Source organism: Vicugna pacos, chromosome 2, assembly GCF_048564905.1.
Source record: "Vicugna pacos chromosome 2, VicPac4, whole genome shotgun sequence".
In the NCBI taxonomy this organism is placed as follows: Eukaryota; Metazoa; Chordata; class Mammalia; order Artiodactyla; family Camelidae; genus Vicugna; species Vicugna pacos.
Window position 1 is genome coordinate 76183166 of NC_132988.1, and position 22395 is coordinate 76205560.

Here is a 22395-nt window from a genome sequence, read left to right on the forward strand (position 1 = left end):
AAAATGTCCTCATGTTTCATTTAAGATCAAAACCAAACTCTTTCCTGTGGTCTATGAGGTTCTCATAGTCTGGCCCTGCCTACCTCTCACTAGGCAGCTCTCACTATTCTGGAAACTTAACAAGACTTCTTTCTGTTTCTCGAACTTGCCAAATCCATTAATTCCCCCACAGCTTCTGCATCTGATTTCTTTGTCTGGAACACTTTTTCCTAGACTGTCTCAAGGTTGTTACCTTTTTGCCATTCAAGTCTCATCTCAAATGTTACTTACTCTGGAAAGCATTTTCTCACCATTATTCAAAGCCGTTCTCACCTCTCCTCAGCCTCACATTATCCTATTTAATAGAGTTTATCACCATAATGAATTCTTGTTTATTTATCTCAGCAAACGGGAAGTAATTCTTCTTTTGAATTTTGAATTATTAATGTGATTTTGTTTTTGCCCGCTGAGAATAAATCTTGGTTCTTTTCTTGAATCATACACCTGCTGATTAGGATTTGTCCCAGTTAGGGTTGCGCTAAGAAAGTCTTCAGTAACACTAAGCTTTTGGAATTCAGAAGCCAGGCTTTGGTCCTGAGAAAGCTTGATCTAAATTCCTCTATCACCTTTAGCTTATAAAGGATCAGACTTTGTGGAAGAGATCAGAGAATTTTATATATATAAGGAAAGTCCAGACAGAAGAGAAAACTTGCCCTTTTCTAGCTTCAGGGAACTGTGGAAGGAAAGAGGGAGGAGAGGAAGCCCCTCTTTCCCATGTTTGGGACTCATCACAGGCTGCTCTAGAATAAATGGCACTTGGTCCTGTCTCTGTTGTTCATTGTCTGTATTGTTTATTGCTGAACACCAGTGACCGGTACAGAGTAGTCACCAAAATATTTGTTGAGAGAGTCAATCAATAGAACAGTTGATTGATTTACTAGTTAATTAGTTTGTGCATATGCATTTATTGGAGAGGATGTGGTTGCCAGGAGCTACTCTACCTGCGGATGAAGGAGGTGGGGGAACTAGGCACAGGAAGTCTGGCAGAAGCAGAACTAAACATTTTTTGAAAACAGCCAACACCACTCAGTGAAGTAAATCACCTGCTGCTATCAAGCAGAAGATTTAATTTGCATCTGAGGGAAAATGTCAGAATTGAGAGGGAAGAACAAAGAGAGTCTGCAAAGGCTTGACACGAAGATTTAAGTAAAGAAGAAGCACTTAACACTGGAGAGGCACGAGAGGGTCCATCATTCATCTGCCTGTAAAGTGATTTGATAGAGTGAGCTTTGTGGTTGATGTTCCACGGACATTTTTTTCAATAATCTTTCTGGTAATTAGCCTGTTTCTCAATTTCAAGTATATATTTTAAAAATAAATGTTGTTCTTTATTACAAAATATAAGTTCAATGCAGAAAACTTAGAAGAAAATATCCGTGATCACACCACCTGGAGATGACCCTCAGTTAAGTCTTCATCTGCTAAACTGGAGTGCATACAAGGGCTGTGACTTCTGCCCTCTGCTGTATCCTCAGCATCTAGAATAGTGCCTGGAACAGAGCTTGATTAATAATGGTTGAATGTATCAATTACGACATGCATTAAATATCTTTCTTCACATTCACTATTCATTAGAATAAGAGGATTCCCCTTACTCCTTCTGATCAAGAAAAAAATACGTATTTTAATATTTTTGTTAGACTTTATTGACTTTACTTTCTTTGGCCTTGACTCATGGAATGAATTTCTAAGCATTTCCAGGCATATCTTAATTTTGTGACTCTCTGCACTCCATTTACCGTACTTGGTTTCCAGGACTGATGCATTGCCAGGGTTCTTCCTTGATCTCATTGTATTTTCTTCGGCTTTTTATCTTCTCAGTGCGTGTCTACTTGTTTTTCCCTCACTGATAAAGTTTATATTTATCAAAACGAATTTCATGCTACTTTTGATTATGCCATTTTAAATTTATAACAATTAAATAAACAAAAATATCTTGGTTTTATACTTTCCGAAACTGAAAATGCTCCAGCTCTGATTCAGTCGCGAGCTTGCCTGTCAATCACCTGAGACAGACTGCTATTGCTGGTATCAGTGGCGTCACATGGCCTGTGCTCTATCTACACATTGATAAATATTGGGTGGAAAGACAGGAAGCAAATCGCGTTAATTAAAAATTCAAATTGGATTAATTACATAAGAATAATGACATACACACATATATATAGGTTTGAAACTGAGTGAATCTGTAGTGCGTCAGTTTAGCTAAGCCAGAAGCATGTTTCCTGGAGCTCCTTTCTCAGTGTGGTTCTGAGCTTGGCTTTGTCACAAGACAAATCTGCATAAGACCTGAAAAGCCCAAGCCAGTAGCAACCATGTTTGTACTCTGGAGGTCAGCGCAAGATCAGGCACTGTTGCAGCTCGTGCACATTTTTGTTGATCTGCTGGCTCACCTTGTGGGGGAAGAGCAACAGCCAAACCTGTGGTCCCTCCAGCTCCAGCCAGATTGCTCCTTTGGCACTGGCAAATCCCGAGCCAGGTATGCGTGAAAGGTGCCAGCTTATCCTGCAAGCCACTCGTATGGCCAAGGTTGGCAACCATGAAAGACAGACACAGATTCTAATTTGTCTTCATAGATTCTGGTCTGTCATCACAAATTCCAGTTTTTCCTCAAGGATTCTGGTTTGTCCTCTTGTGTCCAGTTTGTTCTTGTTTCTTCCACTTCATGTCTGTCTTTCCTTCCCAATCTCATAGTTTAATTCAATACACAGTTCCTGGCTCACAGGTTCCGTGGGTCAGGAATATGGGAGTTGTTTATCTGGCTCCTCTGGCTGATGGGCTCTCACTAGGCTTTGACCAAGTATTGGCCAAGGTTACAGTCTCATCTGCAGGCTCAGCTGAAGGAGGACCTGCTTCCAAGCTACCGCTGTGGTTGTTGGCTGGATTCAGTTCATCACAGGTTGGGGGACTGTGGGCTACATTTCTTCACTGGCTGTGGCCAGAGACTCCCTTAGTTATTTGCCACATGAACCTCTCCATAGAGAAGCTCCCATAATGGCAGCTGGCTTCCTTCAGATCAAGAAAATGAGAGAGCAAGAAACGGTGAGCAGGACAGAAGCAGAGTTACTTCATAATGTCATCTCAGAAGTGACATCCCATCTCTTTTTAGTATATTCTCTTTGCTGGAAGAAAGTCACTAGATTCAGCCAACACTGAAGGGGAGGGATTATAATAGGGCCTGAACACCGTAAGCAGGGATCATTGGAAGCCATCTTTGGTTTTTTTTTTTTTTCCAACAAAAGGTCTCATGTATTTATTAGCACTAGTGCAGAAACACTGATGCCAAGAGAAAAATCATTTCCCCAATTAAACACATCCAGACTTTCAGATAGTAGAGATGTTTTCTTAGTGATATAGTAAGATGCAGATGACCTCGACACAGGATAAGTATGTGTGCCACCTCATGTGCGTGACTCCTTATAGACGCAGCTTAGTTTTTCTTAATGTCTTCTTTTGGAGTTGTACCTGATTTTATTAATAGTTTTCATGTGAATCCATTGGGGAATGGGGTGATTCCACTTTTGTTTCTTGGCCAGGAATCGCTTGGTCCTGAAAGTCTTGTGAGAAGACGTGACAAGCAAGTTCAACTGCACATAGGATGGCAGAGAAGAGAAGAGAAGAGAGGGAAGCCATCTTTGAAGCTGACCACCACACCCTCTCAAACAGGCAAAAGGCCTTCTAAACACTTTAAGCATATGCTATACATGCCCTCTCTTTAAAAAAAAAATAGAATTTCTAAGAATCTTTTTTTCCCACAGCATCTTCACAGAAAAGATGCATAAGTATAACATTTGTCTAATGGAGTGGATCATGAATTCATACATAGGAAACTCACAAAGTTTTTAAAGGAAATGTATCAGCTTGGAATAAAGAGAGACAAACAAACTGGAAAAAGGCATCTCTACCACTAAACGTTTACAGGCAGGAAACAGGCTAAGAAGTCAACTCAGTTGGAAATATCAGACATATCTTACAGAAAAAAAAAGGATAACTCAGAGGCAGAACCAAGATTCTACCTGGTGGAGCCAAATGCTATGGAGAACAATTCACAGGGAGTAGGACTGAGCCTTAAGCAGAGAAATGGTAACAAGTTTCAGAATTCTACAGCTCAGTGCTGCTTTGTGCCTCTCACGTTCTCCCTCTCAGAACACAAGGATCTGTTGTTATCCTTCAGTTGTCTCACCATTCTGTGTTGTGAGTATGGGGACGGATAACTTGTTAACTTAGTTCATAGACTTTCTGACCTAAAAGAATGTGTCCAAAGAGTTACACCTGAGGAGCCTCATCCGTACCTGAATTGAATTTAGATGACAAGATCCCAGACTTGAGCTTAAGTCTGAGGCAATGAGATGATATTTTTAGGGAGGTTCTTGAGAGGGAGTAAGTTTATTTTGCACATGGCAGTAATGTAAATAGTCTGTAGCCAGAAAGTGGGTTGTGGCAGTTTTAAAACTTGATTGCAAATTCTTTGAAACTCTCCTCATTAAGAACTGGAGTTTATATTCCCTCCCCTCAAATCTGGTGGGCTTGCATTTCCACCAATAGAGTATGGCAGAAATGATGCTATGTGACTCCAAGGCTGGTTCATAAAGTTTATATAGCCTCTCTTTGTTGGCTGGAATACCTGCTCTTGAAGCCCCAAGGCACCACAAAATGCACTGGTCTACTCTATGGACATCATAATGTGAGGCATTCAAATCATGCTGAGGATGTGTACGGGCATGCAGAACAGCAGTCTTAGTCTTTGAGTAGTCCCAGCCTGGGTTCCAGATACACGGGCGAAGGCTCCCAGCCATTGAGTCACCCCCATCTCTGACTCTTTCTGCTTGATGCCCCAGATACTGTGGTACAGAGACAAACCATACTTGCCACATGCTGTCCAAATTCCTGACCCACAGACTCAAGAAGAAGAATAAAATGGTGTTCCAAGCAACCAAGTTGTGGGTTAATTTGTTATATTGTTATAGCAACTGGAACTAAGCCATGGAAAACCATCACAGCAACTGAGAATGAAAGGCATATTTTTGAGGCCAATATTTAGCTTTGAAGGCAGTCAATAGGCAGTGTGTTTATAATTATTTTAGAATCTTGTATGAATGAGATAATGGATGTAAATACTCATAGTATAATACCTGGCAATAAAAAACAAAGATTTATTATTATGCCAAAAGAAATATATGTATACGTTTATTTCCAAATGGTTATTTTCAATGACCCACAAGTAATAATAGTCTGGCCCAATGTTCCAAGGCTTCACATGTACCATCTGTAAGTTACAGACGAATAAAGATGTGGTTTGTTATTATCCAAGGTCACACAAATCTGGGCAGAGCAGGAATTCAAACCCATTTTTATTTTAGTCCAAATCTCTTACTTTTCACCACTACATTCTCCTCCCTCCAGACATTTTAATATTTAGGGAAAAGATTAAGAAACTACCCTTGTGAAAACTTGGCCCCAAAGAGAAGAGGCTCAAGAATGAAAAAGTAACTTTGCACCCAGAAAAGAGATATTAGGAATGCTTTAATGATTAGGAATATGATAGGTCTGTATATAGAGGGATCATTTTGTCTATTTTCTAAGAATATATATATATCCTTAATTTATAAAAAATTAAAATTTAGAAACTTAGATGAGCAGAGAGCTCTTAATAAAGCACTTATTTTGGTGAGAGTTCACCATATTCACTAAAATTTGATTAACCATCTTTACTTTATGATTTAAAAAAAGAGAAAAGATTGATACTCAATTTAATTGGCACAACTGTGCATACAGATACAATCTGACAGATAAGGTTCAGGACGAAGTGGTTATTAAGGCCCCTTTAATTCTAACAGAGATAGTAACAGTAGCTCCCATCCATGCAGAACTGATTATTTCATTCATATTGGCGAAGGACTCTCTAAATATCAATTTACTCCCCAAAACAGGCCTCTAAAGTAGCTATTACTTTACTGTGCTTTTTTTTTTACAGGTGAGAAAGCTAGTACTCAAAAAAGGGGAGTCATTTTCTCAAGGTCACCCAGCTAGGAAATAGCAGAATTGGGATTATGGGTCAATCTCTCATTTCTTCATCTTTATAAAGTACTCTAAAGAAAACACAATAAAATCACATGTGGAGATTGTATACTGACATGGCCAATCATAGCCAAAATAAACCTGTAGTCCTCTAAGTTGGTTTTTATTTGTGTACATATAAGTCTTTTTTGAATTACAACTATTGACCACCTTTGAGAATATCACTGCTAGAATAACTGTACAGTTCTAATATCCACCCAATACATACATTTCCTCCATTTATAGGTGGGTAATTTAAAAATATATACATGGAAAAACATACAGTGCCTACAAACCAAATGCAAATAAAAATCTTTTAAAAATCTTAGAAATTCATTAAGCAGGTTATGTCAATCCTATTAAAAATGGTTTTTCTATGTACAATGCATAATCTTTAAAAATACTACTCCAGGAAACAAAAATTCTTTGGTTCAGCAAAATGATTCTAAATGTGGAAATTTAATTTGTTAAGGATGCACCTTCTTGGGTTGGACCTCACGTATCTGATTCAACACTTCAGGAAGCAGATAGCAGACTCCCTGAATGCTGAAAAGATGGGTGGAGTGTGGGTAGAGGCTGCTTTTCCTACAGAACATTAGCATATGAAAATATAACCAGAAGCTTGAGTAATGCAGGAACTTAGACATTATTTTTACTCTGCCAGATCAAAGAGAGAGAGAGTTTGTTTCCCATTCATTTGGGAAGGAAGCTGCAGAAGTGATTATGGTCAATATATAAAAACATCCTACTAGTAAAGTTCTTAGGTACTGGCATCCAATGTTATTGAAACAAATCTATTTATTAATTGGAAGACTGCAGGAGGAGACAGGAGGGGGACAGATGCTGGAAGTCCCTTTACTGTCCCATCACTTCTCTAGCAGCTTGCTTGCCTTAAAATCTACAACTATAAACACACCAATGACTCAAATGTCCTTAAAAAGTTATTAATGCAGCCGTGATTGGGTGTGCATCAACATTTGCCAAGGGGATTTTCATTAAAAATTAACTGTGGTTATTCTATATTCTTGGTTTATTAATAGCAACAATCACAGAACTGGCCAAAATAGCTCAGAGTTTCAGCCTTATTACCTATTAGAATTTATTCTCCATATTTAATAGGAAGGAAACATCCACAATTTGTTCCTGCACGTTCTCTAATTTGACTGTGAAAATATTTCATACATAAGATCAAACCTTTCCAGAGGCCCATCACCGAACCACACATTATAACCACCTTTAACCAGGCTTTTGCAAAGTTGCTGAAGTATCATGGCTGATCACTGGAGAATGAAAAATATTTTTTGCTTTGTTTATTTTTTTCTAAGTTCCCCAATAGAACAGAATCACCTGGCTAGATGAATGAACTCATTTATGTTAGGAAGTGATACCACTGACTAATACTCAAGCCCGCCCTTCCCTGTACTGGTATCAGAAGCGTATTAATACATTTCTAGGTTGGACACTGGTGAAAATCAAGAGCTTCTACTGACTACCAAGTTTCCTGAAAATCATGACTTCAAGATGCCCTAATGCTTACGTGAGGTGGTTGAGAGCAAGGGAAATCTTCTAAAATTCACCCTTATTCTTCCTTCTATTTGAATACTTAGTTGCTCAAGGGCAAGACACTTTTTAAACCTTACCAGGACTCAAAGGAGACAAAGGGATGGAGCAATAGGTTGCAGAGCAAACGACGTCCCTTTAACAGAAATAGTTCTGACTTTGGAGGGGGAACAGGATAGCCTACAATACTGGAGAGAAGCCGAGAATGGAATACATGAATAATTCACAGCATGTAAATGAGACGTGATCATTCAGAACCACCTCCACACCCACTGTTTCCCACTCCCAGCTCATGGGCAGAGATTTCTTTTCTCTAATGGTCTTCCCAAAGATAGCATAACACAACAAAGAGAAGTAATCAGGGTTGGGTTGTTGGTCCTCAGAGTCCTCTTGTGCAGTGGAGGCGGTCATCCTCTTCTCTTCCGTCAGAAGTCTTTATCCCAGCCTGACAGCTCATCTGGAGGCACTCCCTTCTCAGGAGGATACTTGTCAAAGTAGCTGTGATCTGTGGGTCCGCTGAGCTAGTAGACAGGATTGAACCAGAGGTGAGGAAAACGCTAAGCATGCTAGTGCATATGGGGGATTCTTTCTACATCTGAACACTGATGTTACACTGCAACCACTTGTAAGGTACATATAAGGAAAAGATGACCAGTTATCCTTTCTGAATCACACTCTTAGCCTCGTGAGATCTCCCCTTTGGAACAAATGGATTGGGTCCCCGAATTACGTTCAATAACAACCTGACCTGAGGACTTATTTCTGAAAGAAAAGGCGACAGAAACAATGTCTTCTTTTTTTTTCAAACTAGAAAACATTTTAAAAGGGAATACTAAAAAATCAAAATTAGACAGCATCTTTCTTCTACTTTATAAGAGCTTCTTACTAATCTTAAATTTTGATATGGTTAATTGACCCATATAAAATCTCTAGAATGTCAAAGGGACAAATTTAAACATTAGTGATCCTGTTGAAAGAGCAAAATGACTCTGGTAATAAATTACTTTGCAAATCAAGTGCTTTCCAATCCTTTGCTTTGAAACAATTTTCAGTAGTACCAAACTGAATTATCAGCTGAGAGATCACTAACAATACCATTAACGATCGACCACAATGTGTTTTTTGGGGGGACAAGGAGACTATTCAGAGGTGTCCAAAGTGGCATTGCTATTGTAGAACCCTCAACTCTCATTATTTATGGAAACACAACTCTTAGCATCTGCCTCTGTATAAAAATAATTTTAAAAAGAAATAGAATTTATATGGAGTCTGACCCCATTTCTAAGTAAATTATATTTATTTACAAGTTCATTAAATAATTTTTCAAAATATTTTTGTTTAATAATTACTTACAATTTTTATAACATTTATGCTGTTTGATACTGCATGCTATAAAAATGTAATTGCAAGTGAATCCGAAAGAAATATTTGTTGCCAGAAAAACTTCTGTTGTCACAAAAAATGTTAATTTATAAAACTAAAATTGAAAAGCACTTAAAGAATGATCAATAGAAGACCATCAAACATAAAAACCTTTTACGTTAGGATGGACTTTTGTAGGGAACATGTAACGGAAAAGTGGGAATAAGAGTTAAGAGAGAAAAGGAATGATGTAATATTTCTGCCTGTATTTTTTTAAACGACTGATGAGTTTCAAATTGCAATGGCATTTAGATTACATTGCATATATTTAAAGGGGTGAAGTAACAATAACGTTTTACTTTAAAATATCAATATTTGCAACATACTATAAATTATATTCTCCACAATGATTTAAACTTTAATGATGAAAAAAAATCAGATGTCAATCTAAAAATGTACAAAGAAAGAAACAGATCTTCAAAAGTCCTCTACAGAGAACACAGCATAAAATCTGTAGGATGCGGACTAGACCACTCCTGAAGCATTCTTCCCCACAACTTGGCAGGTGTTCTGCTTTCTCTAGAGCTGTGCTGTCCAACCAAGTGTGGTGACTGAGCAATGGAAATGTGGCCAGTCAGAACTGAGATGTGCTCAAAGTGGGAAATCAGCTTGAGATTTTGAAAATTGAGTATGAAAAAAATAAATGTAACACTCATTAGTATTAGTCATTAGTGTGTAGAGTACATATTGAAATAACAGCATTTTAACATATTATGATAATTAAAATTAATTTCACCCACTTCTTTTTAATATGGCTACTAGAAAAATTTTAAATTATCTACAGGTGCACATTATATTTCTACAACCAGCGGTCAGCCTGACCAATGCTGACTACCGTGGGACTTAGATTTACATGTCATCGTTTCCTAAGAGCTGAGCTAATGTCCATCAAGTAGGTAAAACTATTTAGACCCTATAATCACAAATGCTATGACATTTTCACTTAAATTTAAAAACTAGTTCAAAACTTTTAATCTATTACACACCCACACACACACCTGAAATCTGTTTATAAAAACAAATACTTAGAAAAAAATCAAGAGAGAAATACAGCAGATACCATACCTCTCTTTGTAAAGGTGATGGAAGGTTCCGTGCTTTCAGTCCCTCCCAATTAAAACCGTTTAACCACCTGAGAAATCAGAAAAGAACAGGCGAATATTACTCGTGTGATGAACTATTAGCATGTCAAGTTAGCGGTCAACCCATTTTGTCACCTGCTCCCTGCCTGCAATGCAGCTGCCAGTTACTGGAGGAAAATATTCAACCATGTTCACATCTGTGTGTGTCTCACTTTAAACCCATGCCCGCTAACGTCAAGGGGGCCACTCAGTGCTGCCCAGAAGTCAGTCTAGAGTTTCCTGATGTACCACTTATTGTCGCACTCCCTGAGACTCATAATTCACATTTTGTCCTTTCTCCTCAAACTTCCAGAAACTCCTCTCCATCCTCACTCCCAAATGATGCCCTGACTTCCTATTTCACTAAGAAAATTGGAGGAGAAAAGGGAATTTCTACAGTTTTCCACCAGCATCCCTGTCTACTTACCCACATCTGTACTCCCCTTCTCTCCTGTGCCGTGAAGGAACTGCCTTTGCCTCTCGCTAAGGTCACCTGTGCCCCTGCTCCTGCAGACACTTCTCCGTTCAGACGTGCTCCTTAAATTCTCCTTTCTCCTCAATCTTTCACATCATCTTTGCTGGGTCATTCTAATCAGTATGGAAACACTGAAATTCTTCCAACAACAAAATGCTCTCCCTTGACCTGAATTCCCCTTCAACTCTCCTCCATTTCTCTCTTCCCGTTGGGGGAAACTTGAAAGAGTAATCTAATCACTGTATCAGCTGCAGACAAAAACTGTTGCTTGCCATCCAGTAAACAACGAATATTGTCCAACATCAAGCCATCAGCCACTGCAGCCTCCAATAGTGTGCCCTGAGGGGAATTCAGGATGAGGAAAAACAGGATACTGGCCCTAGAGAGTTAAGATGCACATCTAAGTGATAATTTCAAGGAGCCCAGAAGCTTCTATCTTGCCATGTATAGCAAAGCAGTAAGTCACTAACTTGAGATGTCTGAATTTGTGAGTCACAGAAATCCTTTTTTTTCTTTTTGTTTTTAAATTTAGGTATAATTGCTGTACAGTATTATATAAGTTATAGGTGTCCAATATACTGATGCACAATTTTAAAGGTTATACTCCATTTATAATTATTATAAAGTATTAGCTTTATTTCTGATGTTGTACAATACATCCTTGTAGCTTATTTTACACCTAACAGTTTGTCTTTCTTACCCACCTACCCCTGTGTTGCCCCTCCGCCCTTCGGCAGTGATCTTTTGATGTCCTACTACATGGTCTGTTTGTGTTATTGTTGTTTTTCTAGCAAAAACTCCTATGTATCTTGGCTCCTCCCTTACTTCTTTTGAACAGTTCCTCAGGGCTGTCTGAGAGGCTGTCTCCTGGGCTATAGTCCTTAGTAAGGTCTCTGAATAACACATGACTTATGACTTTTAGGTTGTGCATTTTCTTCAGTCGACACTACCCATTTTCTCCTGGCCACACTGCAGTCAGGCTTCACCCCCTCCATCCTATCCAATCACCTCAATTCTCAGTTTTAATATTACTACTAACAGCATTTGCCAGAGCTCCTCACTCACACACCCTGAAACACCCTCCTCACTTGGCTTCTGACACATGCTTCCATCCTGGTTGTCCTCCTGCCTTCTTGGGTGCTTTCTCTCATGTCCCACTATTTCCATGTGAAGCCGGTGGACTCCGGGGCTCAGTCCTTGGACCTCTTCTTTTTTAAACTACTTTCACTTTCTAGATAATCTCATTCAGCTCGGTGGCTTTAAAGAGCATTTATAAACTAGTCACTCCCAAATTTCTGTTTCCATCCAAGACCTCCCCATTGCTTCACAGGCTAATAGCTACAGCTGCCAAAATCATCTCCCCACTGCGTGTCTAATGAGCATCTAGTATGTGTCAGGTCCACAGTGAAGCTCTAATTTTCCCCATCAAACTTGCCTCAGCTCTTCCAGTTTCTGCAACCAAAGACCTTGGAGTTATCCTTTCTCTCACACCCTATCTCAGTCCAGAAGCAAATCTTATCAGTGTTACCATCACAATACGTCGGTATTCAGAACCTGACAAATACTCAACACCTTTGCTCTACCAGCGTGGGCCAAGCCACTATTATTATAATAACCTCCTAACAGGTCCTCTGCTTTTGTCTGTGGGAAACAATTAGCAAGGGCAATCGTTTAAAACATCAGTCAGGTCACATCACGGCTTTTGTTCAAAACTGCCCAGTGCTACCAGTTTCAGCGTAAAAGGCAAAGTCTTCACTAGGCCTTTATTATAACCCATAAACTGTACAGAATCACCTTCCCCCCTCCCCCCCACCTTACCACTGGCCGACATTCCTCTTTCTCCCTCCCTGGCTCATTCGTCTCCTCAGCATTCTTCCAACAAGTTAGGGATGACCCCACTTCAAGACCTTTGCGCTCAGGCGCCTGCAGCTGAATGGCTCTTTCCCCAGGTCTCCACTGGGTGTGTCCCCTCAGCACCATCGGGCATTTTCTCAAAGCTCGTCGTCTTAGTGAGGCCTTCTTTGGCCATCCAGTCCAACACTGCAACCCCCCAACCCCCTCCCCCATACTTCTCATCCTCCTTCCCTACTTTATTTTCTCTCCTTAGCACTTCCTGCTCTCTGAAGTACCTACTATACACTTGACTTAATTACCTTCTTTATTTTCTATCTCCCCTGTAGAAGGCAAGTTCCACAAGGGCAGGGGTTTTTGTCTTATTTTCTTTCCTCTTGTGTCCCTAATACTCGGAACGATGCTTGGCACAAAACAGGGGCTCAAATAAATGTACGCTGAATAACTGAGTGACTCTACAAGAGAAGACGCTTCCATAGGACCTCCAACTGCCATAAACGTAAAACATCACACCACCGTGGTGGTGATGCTCTTGGTGAAATGCATCTAAAAAGCTCCAAGATAAAAGGTACTTTATGATAGTCTGTAATGGGATTAAGCTGATGGCCGGATGAAGTTCTTTTATTTATTGCTTCCAAATCATTAGTCTAAAAGGGCAGATCTGATCTTTAGGATACATGTCAGTGCAGGCTTGGTGGGCTGGAAATGCAACACCAGAAGTGAGGAGGCCTTGCTTCTCCCAGACAGAAACAATGTACTCTGTCTCTCAGAATCTTACAAAGAACAAGGAGTAATACTGTTCCACAGCCACTCATCTTTTCCAGTGGGACACTGAGGTCAGGTCAACCAGCTAACAAAAGTGTAGGGAAAATCAGTTTAGTTCCAGGCATCAAAAACAACAAAAACCCTGATTTTAGGATATTTTTATTTTGGTAGAAAGTGACAAATAATCAAACAAAAAAGTGAACAACACAAATACTTCAGTTAATTTCAGACACTAACAAGGACTAGGAAGATAAAAGAGAGTCAAGTGGTAGATGATGATCAGGCTGGGAGTGGGCTGGGAGGCGCTGCTTCAGCTTGGCTGGTATCTGCAGAAGTGCTATGTGAATTAAGGCCAGAATGAGGAGAAGGGGAAGCCATGGAAAGATGTGTGGCCAAGGCCTTCATGGAAGTGCGTGCCTGGTTCGAGCTGAAGTGTGGTGGGTGGAGGGGAAACTAGAAAACAATATGATGCCTGAGAACCGACCAGAGGCCAGAGCCTGCACGGTCTGCTGGAACACAGCAAGGAATCAAGATTTCATGCTTATCAGGAAGCCGTTAGGAAGTTCTAAGGAAGTGATGGCAATCTAATTGTGCTTTCCCAAGATGATTCTGGCTGCTTTGTGAAGAACAACCACAGGGGGGCGCAATGGGGCAGGGTGGTGGTGGGAGGTGTGTACTGAAGGCTGGGAGACTTGAGGAGGCTGTCACAGTCCTGCCTGTCAGCTGTACTCGAAGTTATGCTTTTCCATCTTTTTCAATCTCTTCCCACCCGTAGAGTTCGTTTCGGGTCACTCCTTGACTGGATTTCCCATTCTAGGTCTAAGCTTAGCCAGCAGAAAAGTACTAAAAACAGAGAGGCGCTAGTACATTCCATCTCGGATGCCATTCTTAACCCAAAGTGCCATGTGGGTCTAAACTGCCGAGACTCTCATCAAAGAGCGCGAGTCAGACAGACATTCACGCGGCACGACCTCCCCTGTCCTTGCTGCAGAATCACAGAAGCCCTCTCCTCCATCCACCATCAGCTTCTTTGCTCAGACCGAGGCTCCATTGTTAGGGATTTCTAGGCACGCAGCTCTGTGGACTCTTTTCTTTTGCCATCAAATATCATCACAATGCCTTTTCACATATTTCACAATGTTCTCTACCCAGAAGCTACTCCATAAATATTAATAAAAATCATTACTGCCACTCCACTGAATCAAAGAGCCTATACATTCTTGCTGAGTGCTTGTTACAGTTTGACTTACGGCAATATTTACTTAACATGAGTGGCTATTCACTTAACACTTGGCCTTTTTGACACTAACCACATTTTAAGTAATCCAAGTGCCAGCATGCACTCGTGTGTGAAAAATATTCACTAAAGAAATATTAGCAGCAACTGCACATAAATTGCTTCTTCATTTTTAAAAGACTTGTAAGCTATTCTTGAGAGTAATTTTAGAGACTGGAACTATTAAAGGTAACATTAAGAGACTTGAAACAAATTACTCCTCCACCTAGCAGCAAAGATTTAATTACACCCTACAAATACATGACCCCTCTTTTCAGATAGGGGCTAGGAGACATGATTGGTGCCTAATTTATAAATTAACTCATAAATAGGAGGGGAGAACTCTATTTTCAGGAAAGATGATTCAACACAGACTGAACAAACATGGAACAGTATGCCAGGTTTAACTGTATTATTTTTAAATACAAAATTTAAGTAAATAATTCTCTAAGGAAAAAAATTAGAGTGGGAAAATCTGATGGCAAATCTTAAAAAAGAATTTTTTTTTTAAATTCCAAGAATATAGTTGGTAGAGATGCTACATGCCTTGGAGGAAGGTTTTGGAACAGTCCTACTTCAAAGAAGAAAGAGATCTATTTTTCAGACCTCCCTGACCCAGCTTTGTATCTTAGAAGCACTATGAAAATGAGGTGAAATAATGTCTTTGAGCTCCCCGGGCTCACCGGAAGCTACTGTGTAAATCTGGTACATCTTATTAGTGAACTCTGCCCTACACACTACACTCCGATGCTTCAGTTACTTGGCAAAGAACACTCTGTCTGTTAAGAAGAGTGGGCAGTTAGTCCCTATGGGGAAGGAAATTCAAAATTCTTCATTACCACACTGAGGTGAGAAAATCCTTTAGCATCAATTTGCATGTGCATCCAATCACAATTTGACAGTTACATTTAAATGAGCCTCAGGTAAATAAGAAGAGCTAAAACTGGAACCTGTTAACAATTACATCACTTCTATTTCCCAACTGCCCCAGAGCAAAACATGAAGAGGAAGACGGCTCTTTAATGAGACAAAAGAGGAAAACGCATTGGAAGAGGGACTTTAATTGACGGGACACTTGTTTGTTCAATATGAATGGTGTATTTATGTGTTATTTTATAATGAGAAAAGAAATTGTGGTAACAGCATGTAGGAAGAAAGATAAATTGGAATCTAAGACAAAGAATAAGCTTTACATTGAAGACAATCTAAAGGATGGCAAAGAACAATAAAATACGCTAAGCATTTTGATGTCTGTAAAAATCCACAGATGTTCTGTCTGTCTCCATCTCTCCCTCCCTCCTTTCCTCTTCTCCCCTTCCTGATCCATCCTGAAGGCAGAGCGCGATATGAATTTACAATGTTGAATACATGGCTTTATTTCAAGAACGTTCATGAATAGATAGAGCAGGGTTGGCAGCTTGGGGATTTTTTTTTTTTTGAAGCTGCACCACTACTGTTCAGAAAAAGAAGAGCGTTTCTATACAGCAGCATCTCCCCCTTTATTTTCACACTGTGTTCATGTGCCCCTAGTTCTTCAGTGAATATATCCAGAGAGGAATAAACTACTGGAAGGTGTTTTCATTTCTGAAAGTGAACACGGCAGCATGCTTAAAGGTTTTCAATAACGAGATTCTCACATTTATTTTCTGTACTATCAATAGGTGAGATTTCACAAGTCGTAAGCAAAATTGAAACATCTTGAGGACTGCAGGATTTAGCTAGGCATCGATTAAAAAAATTCTCCAAGATCTGAGCATCCACATATGAACAACCAAATCAGACAGTGTACATTATGGGAGTTCTTGATGATTTTAAAGGCCAGCTTTAGAAATTCACAGACCTGAAAAGGTCCATGTTAGATTACTACCCAAGGACAACACATTGCTTGAGGTGTCGTGGGAATCAATGTACCTTACCCAAAGAGTAAAACACAGCATGAGACTTCAAACTGTGGAGAGCCAGTCAAAGGAAAAGTGTATTTAAACTAAATATGTAATATTAATTAACAGTTAAATAGAATACTATTTAACTGTTGATTTTACTGACCCATTCTCTTGCATACTGACAACCCTGACTGTATCCTACTTTCATTACAAATCTAATGTCAAAATTGGAACTTAATTCCTTTATAGAATCCAAGTTAATATTTTAAAAAGTTAAGGATAGCAGCCAATAAGAAGCTAAGTCGTTATAACTTGAAAATGTAATTTATAATGTGTTTTATTACTTCATCCATACTTGATATGAATTTCCAGCATTAGTGAAATCACTTTGCAACTGATCATTGTTATTGTAGCCAGTAAAACACAAATTAAAAATAAAGCACCAAAAAGGAAAAACTGAGCATCTGTGCAGGGATCTTTGCAGCATATTGAGAGAAGCTGCAAGATTACCAAGCTTTACAAACAAATTTCTATAGTCTTCTGGACAGAGAATGGTAACTATGTACCTGTGTTTCTTAATGTCATTGATGCCATTCTTCAGATTTCCCAGTCTCTCGGTTGGATTTTGCCTGTAGTAAAAGTTTTCAAGTCAATTTATAGTAATTATACTTGAGTAAATTTTACGTTAAAATTTAACAAATTTTCTTTCTTTCTTCATTCATTCATTCATTTTGTCAACAATATTCATAGACCAGGCGCATCTGAGTATAGGGAGATGGAAAATATGTGCCCTTCCTGAGGGATCCACAGCCAAATTACCGTTAGGAATATGAAAAATATATGTATACCAGTATATAGATTGATAGATATGAATATAGATATATGAAATTATAGATAGTAGATATCTCCCAGTGCTTTAAATAAGCTATGAATAAATGCTTAAAAGAACAGGATGGTGCTATTTTATCAACTCTACTAGGAAAACCAACGAAAGCTTTAAAGAATCATTTACAATTGAGCTGGAATTTTAGAAGCAGGCAGAAATTTCTGCGGGCAACCCACAGCTAGGTTTCACATTCTAAATTTATTAAACTTTACTGCTTTTTAAAAAGTTCAGATGTGCACAAAAACCAAAAAAACAGTGACAAAATGAAGTTTAAATAAAATTCTAGAAATCTTCTGTTCTCCAATAAATTATTTCTAATGGTAAGTAGTCATTTACAATGAGGCCAGAGCAGTACGCTTTTTCAAATGAAGCTTGAAAGAGGGCATATAGTAACATGTTAATCATCACCACTGATTCTCTATCAAAGTAACAAGGCTGTAAATTACTCCTTTACTGAGTTAAGGTTTGTGGTCTGTTTTCCTCTATAACAGACAAAGATGATTCTCCACAATGACCTGAATAATCTGCATCTCTTTTGAACTATAAGTAGTTTCTGTGCTTCCATAATATGAAGTAAACTCAAACTCCTGGCATAGACTGCAAGATAGAAAATGATTTTCTTTAAATATAATTTGGCTACATAGAAAAGTACAAAAAGTAAATATATACCTGAGTTTTAAATGTGTGAAAAAAAATGAAATAAATGTGCGGAAGCAGAAATGAGAAGCCTTCACACTTTTCCCAAGAACAAGGGGTTTTTAATAATGACTCTCACCTGCAAAGCCTCCGAATCAAATCCTCTGGTCGTCTTGTTATCTTTCTGGGAAAATCCATTTTTTCAATTCCTTTGAGAATCAAATTGTAGGTCATCATTTGGTCAATCCCAGAAAAGGGCGGGCTAGAGAAAAGCCAGAAAAGGACACTTGGACCAGCATCTGAGACACGGTTCTAACTAAGCCTCTTTTCTATTTTTTTCTTCCCTCCCTCCCTTTCTTCTTCCTTCCCCCTCTCTTACAGGTTAGTGTTCCAGTAAATCTGGATATATGCTAGAAAATTGCTTCATTAATTTCACATCACTTAACAAATGACACACAGACACACACAGAGGTAATCTGTCAAGTGGTCATAATCACAGAAAAGAAAAATAGAGGGGAGAACAAAGAGGGAGAGGGAGAGGTGTGATTTTGTGAGACAGTGGAGAGGAAAAGCCTCTCTCATACGTTGTCAATCGAGCAGAGGTGAGAACGAAGAGGAGTGACTGAGCCACACTGTTTTCTTGTAGGCAAAGGATTCCCAGACAGCAAGGACAAAGGCCATGAGTCAGGAGTGGACACGGGTTGTCCCTGAAACAGTGAGGAGGACAGTGATGCTGCTGGAGGGAGTAGTAAGCAGGGGAGGAGTATAAGAGATAGGGGAGCATCGCATAGATCTCATGGGCGACGGTAAGGACCTGGGAATCTGTTCTGAGTCTGGTGATCTAATTTACAGCAGCCAGAGTAAGCTTCTTAAAAATGTGTTGAAAATAAACGGTGATGGTACTCGTGGTGGGGAAAGGAAGGTCTGGCAGCCTGGACTAGAATGGTCGGGATGAAGGTAGTGAGATGTGTTTGGATTCTTGACTTACTTCGATGATAAAACCAACAGGATTTGCTAATGGGGTGAATGCATGTGTAGAAGAAAGAAAAGATTCAAGAATGATGCTAAGTGTTTTGACCTATGGAATCAATCAAAGACTGGGGTAAGGGTTGAGGGTGGGAGGCAAGGGTGCGGAGTAGGTTATGCAGCAGAAACTCCAGAGTTACGTCTTGAACATCCAAATAGAGATGCTAAGCGAACAGTTGAATTTATGAGTCTGGCATTCAGGGAAGAGGTCAGGGCTGGAGGCATGATTCTGGGGAGTCATCAGACAGTAGTTACGACCATGGGACTGGATGATATCACCCAAGGAGTGAGTAGGTAGAAAAGAAGTCAAGTCAAGTGGCCCAGTGACCACCAAAGGGGTCAGGATGAAGAGAAGGATCCAGCAATGAATTCTGAGATGAAGCCTCTAGCACAGGAAGAGAAATGAGAGGGAGGGAGGTCCTAGAAGCCATGTGAAGGGAGCATTTCAAGGAACCTGTTGCTCAGATGAGTAAGAAAGCTTTGGAAATTAACCATTGAATTTGGGCAGCATGTTAATGCATACACTCTGCTTTCAAAACCACTTTAATACCTATTCTATAGTTATTTAATTTTTGAAAGTTACAGATGACTTTTATGAACATCTGCTGTATCTTGGTCATGCTTGAGACTTCTGGCCACTGAGAGTTCCCACTCTTGTTAGTAAACTTGAAACAAGGTCGGTTTTCTATAATCTTTGTTTCACTTGTAACAAAAACGAGGTAGGAAACAAAAACCATTGCCATAATATCTTCCATCTATTTATATATTTACAACTATGTTTTTTTATGTAAAGTCTACATGTTCTTTATTTATTTTTGTATATATATACATATATATGTAGATTGTCATTCTACATGAAGTAAGCCAGAAAGAAAAAGAAAAATACCGTATAATATCACAACTGTGTTTTGTTTTGTTTTGTTTTGTTTCATTTCTTTTCTTGTTTTCATTTACCTCCCAACTCTCTAGAGTTCAGGGCATTTAAAATGAACTTTTCTCACACCCTACTCTGAAAGCCTTTACAAAAACAAATTCTCAACTTCTTCCTGACAGGTCAAGGCCACGTTAGCAACTCCAAGTTACTGAGGTGTTTTTTCCCTCCTTCCTCATTCCCTCACTGTATTTCCCTACTTCTTGTAACAGTCTACTCAAACTGATGAAGACTGAAATGTATGTTCTCCAGCCACCTGAAAGATCATCATGTAGCTCTTAGAAATGCAGCTGAAGACTTTTCCAGGGACGAGGAAACAAATTCTTGAAACAGAAATCCTTGCATCCTGAGACCTTAAGCAACTTTCTCTCTGAATGACTGTGAAAAAATTTCTCTTCTTTCCTTCAAAATCTTATGCAATGAATATTCGAAAATGACTACAGATAATATAAAATAATCTTTCATATCTGTTTGCTCAATGCATATGGACAAGGACGTTGAAGGAGCCACAGGTAATCCAACGTTGACACCTGTAGTGTCAAAAGTTCAAAGAAGATTCTATGAAACTCTCTTTTTGAAAAGTATGTGTTGAGACTTGAATCCCCATCACTGGGCTCATTCCAGCATTTCTTACAGCGTTCCACATGCAAATCCTCCCTGAAATCAAAACTTAAAATATTCAGTTGTAAAGGTTTATAAGGATGACCAAATCAGCTCATGAGAAATGGAGGTAGAAAATTGAAAAGAAAACTGATCTGAATCTTGTGTGTATTTTCCATGCACTATATTAAAAACACATATGTGTAAGGCACATGTGTGTAATGGAAAGAAAACCTGGGATCAAATCCCTGATCTTAGATAGGAAGCTCTCTGGCTTAGTTTTTTAATCTATAAGATTTAAATCATAAACTAATCATAATAAAAATTTAAATCATAAAATAATTTTTAAAGATCCTGCTTTAACATCCACCCAAGTTTGTGAAAACTAAACTAGATAATATGCATGTCAGTGCTTTGTAAACTGTAAAGTGCTTTACAAATGTGAGGGAATAAGGGTGTGTGCATGCACATTGAATATTTGGGATCTCACATTCATTACTACAGCCCTTTAATGGCTTCAGGAATGACAATCCAATTTTAACTTTAAAACTCCCGCTGTGTCTTGTCTCTGTTCATTATCACCTCTAGAATGCAGTTGACAAAGGGATTAAAATTTAAATCCAGCAAAGTTGCTTTCTCTTAGCTATTCTGGCTAATGATTTGGGGGGAAGATGGAAGAACATGGTTAAATTTAATTGATCAATGGATTTAATTGACCTAAGATTGCTATTTTCTCAATTACAAAAAAATGAGGAAATAATTACAGCCCACAACTTCAATTCCTGTTCTTATTTTTATGATGGATTACCAAAACCTTTATGCACTTAATATGCTACCTGTGTTTACAGGCCTTGCCATTTTCAGGCACACCACAGCAGCTATGCACTCCTTTCCTGCAGCTTCCTGAGCCTTTTCACGGTGTCATGACCTAGCAAGCATGCTATATATGACATAGTACGGACAGGAGGAGGCACCGTGCTTAATCAAAAATATTCCCAAAATGTTAAATTCTTAAATTACATATATTTGTTATCATTAGTAAGAAGAGGCTGAACACAACTTGTAGGTACTTACTTGCCCGTTAGGAGCTCATACACTAGAATTCCCAGGGACCAAAAATCCACACTGAAGTCGTGTCCTTTGTTGAGAATGACTTCAGGAGCTACGTACTCTGGAGTTCCACAGAATGTCCATGTTTTCTGTCCAGATCCTATTTTCTTAGCAAATCCGAAGTCAACCTGGAAGAGGATGTCAAAAAAATTTTCAGAGACCGTAAAACTCATGTTCTTCTTTAAATTTCCCTCTAACTTCTCCAATCTTACTTCTACATCTCCACCCTCCTCTTCCCACCGTGGTGCACACGTGCGCACGCACACACACACTCCACTGACCCTCTCATTTACTCTTTTACAGGGCCAACAGTACATCTCATTACTTTGGAGAAAGTTCCATGCACACACCTCTACGCCCACAACCCCTAGAGGACAAAAGGGATGGTTTGGCAAAGGGAGATCATCACAGCAGAGGTGAAGCTCAAGACAAGCAGATGAGTAATTTTCAAATCAACAGTGATATTCATTGGTAAGAGGAGAGAAGGCGGAGTGATGGACCTTGTGCACTTCAAGCTTTGTCATAACAGGGAAAAGTAATAACAGAATTGAGAGTGTGGGAAAGGGACCACTGTTGAGAAGAAGAAGGGCTTAAAATTCTGGACAGTCCTTAAAAACCATTATGCACGTTGTCTGCACCCTCTAAATGTTGGCAGTCCAAAGAAAAAGCCAGGATGGGATGGGATCATCCAATCTTAACTTTTTCTGGACTCTGTCCACTTTCAGTCTCTCTCAGGGTAGTGGGTGGTGGTAGCAAC

At 39.2% G+C, this 22395-nt stretch overlaps 1 protein-coding gene and 1 pseudogene across 1 annotated transcript in view; both read right to left on the bottom strand.

Moving 5' to 3' along the window:
• Window positions 1–3456: 3456 nt before the first annotated feature.
• Window positions 3457–4225, bottom strand: LOC116282965 (large ribosomal subunit protein eL39-like; annotated as a pseudogene).
• Window positions 4226–7639: 3414 nt separating this feature from the next.
• The window catches only part of PRKG2 (protein kinase cGMP-dependent 2), a 93142-nt gene continuing 78386 nt past the window's right edge, over window positions 7640–22395 (bottom strand). The window contains exons 15-19 of the mRNA XM_072973408.1: window positions 21603–21766; window positions 18111–18233; window positions 17016–17078; window positions 10144–10210; window positions 7640–8177 (exon numbers count right to left, since the gene is read on the bottom strand). Of these exons, the coding sequence (XP_072829509.1) occupies window positions 8082–8177; window positions 10144–10210; window positions 17016–17078; window positions 18111–18233; window positions 21603–21766 (513 nt within the window). The 3' untranslated portion in view covers window positions 7640–8081. The remainder of the gene's footprint in view (window positions 8178–10143; window positions 10211–17015; window positions 17079–18110; window positions 18234–21602; window positions 21767–22395) is intronic.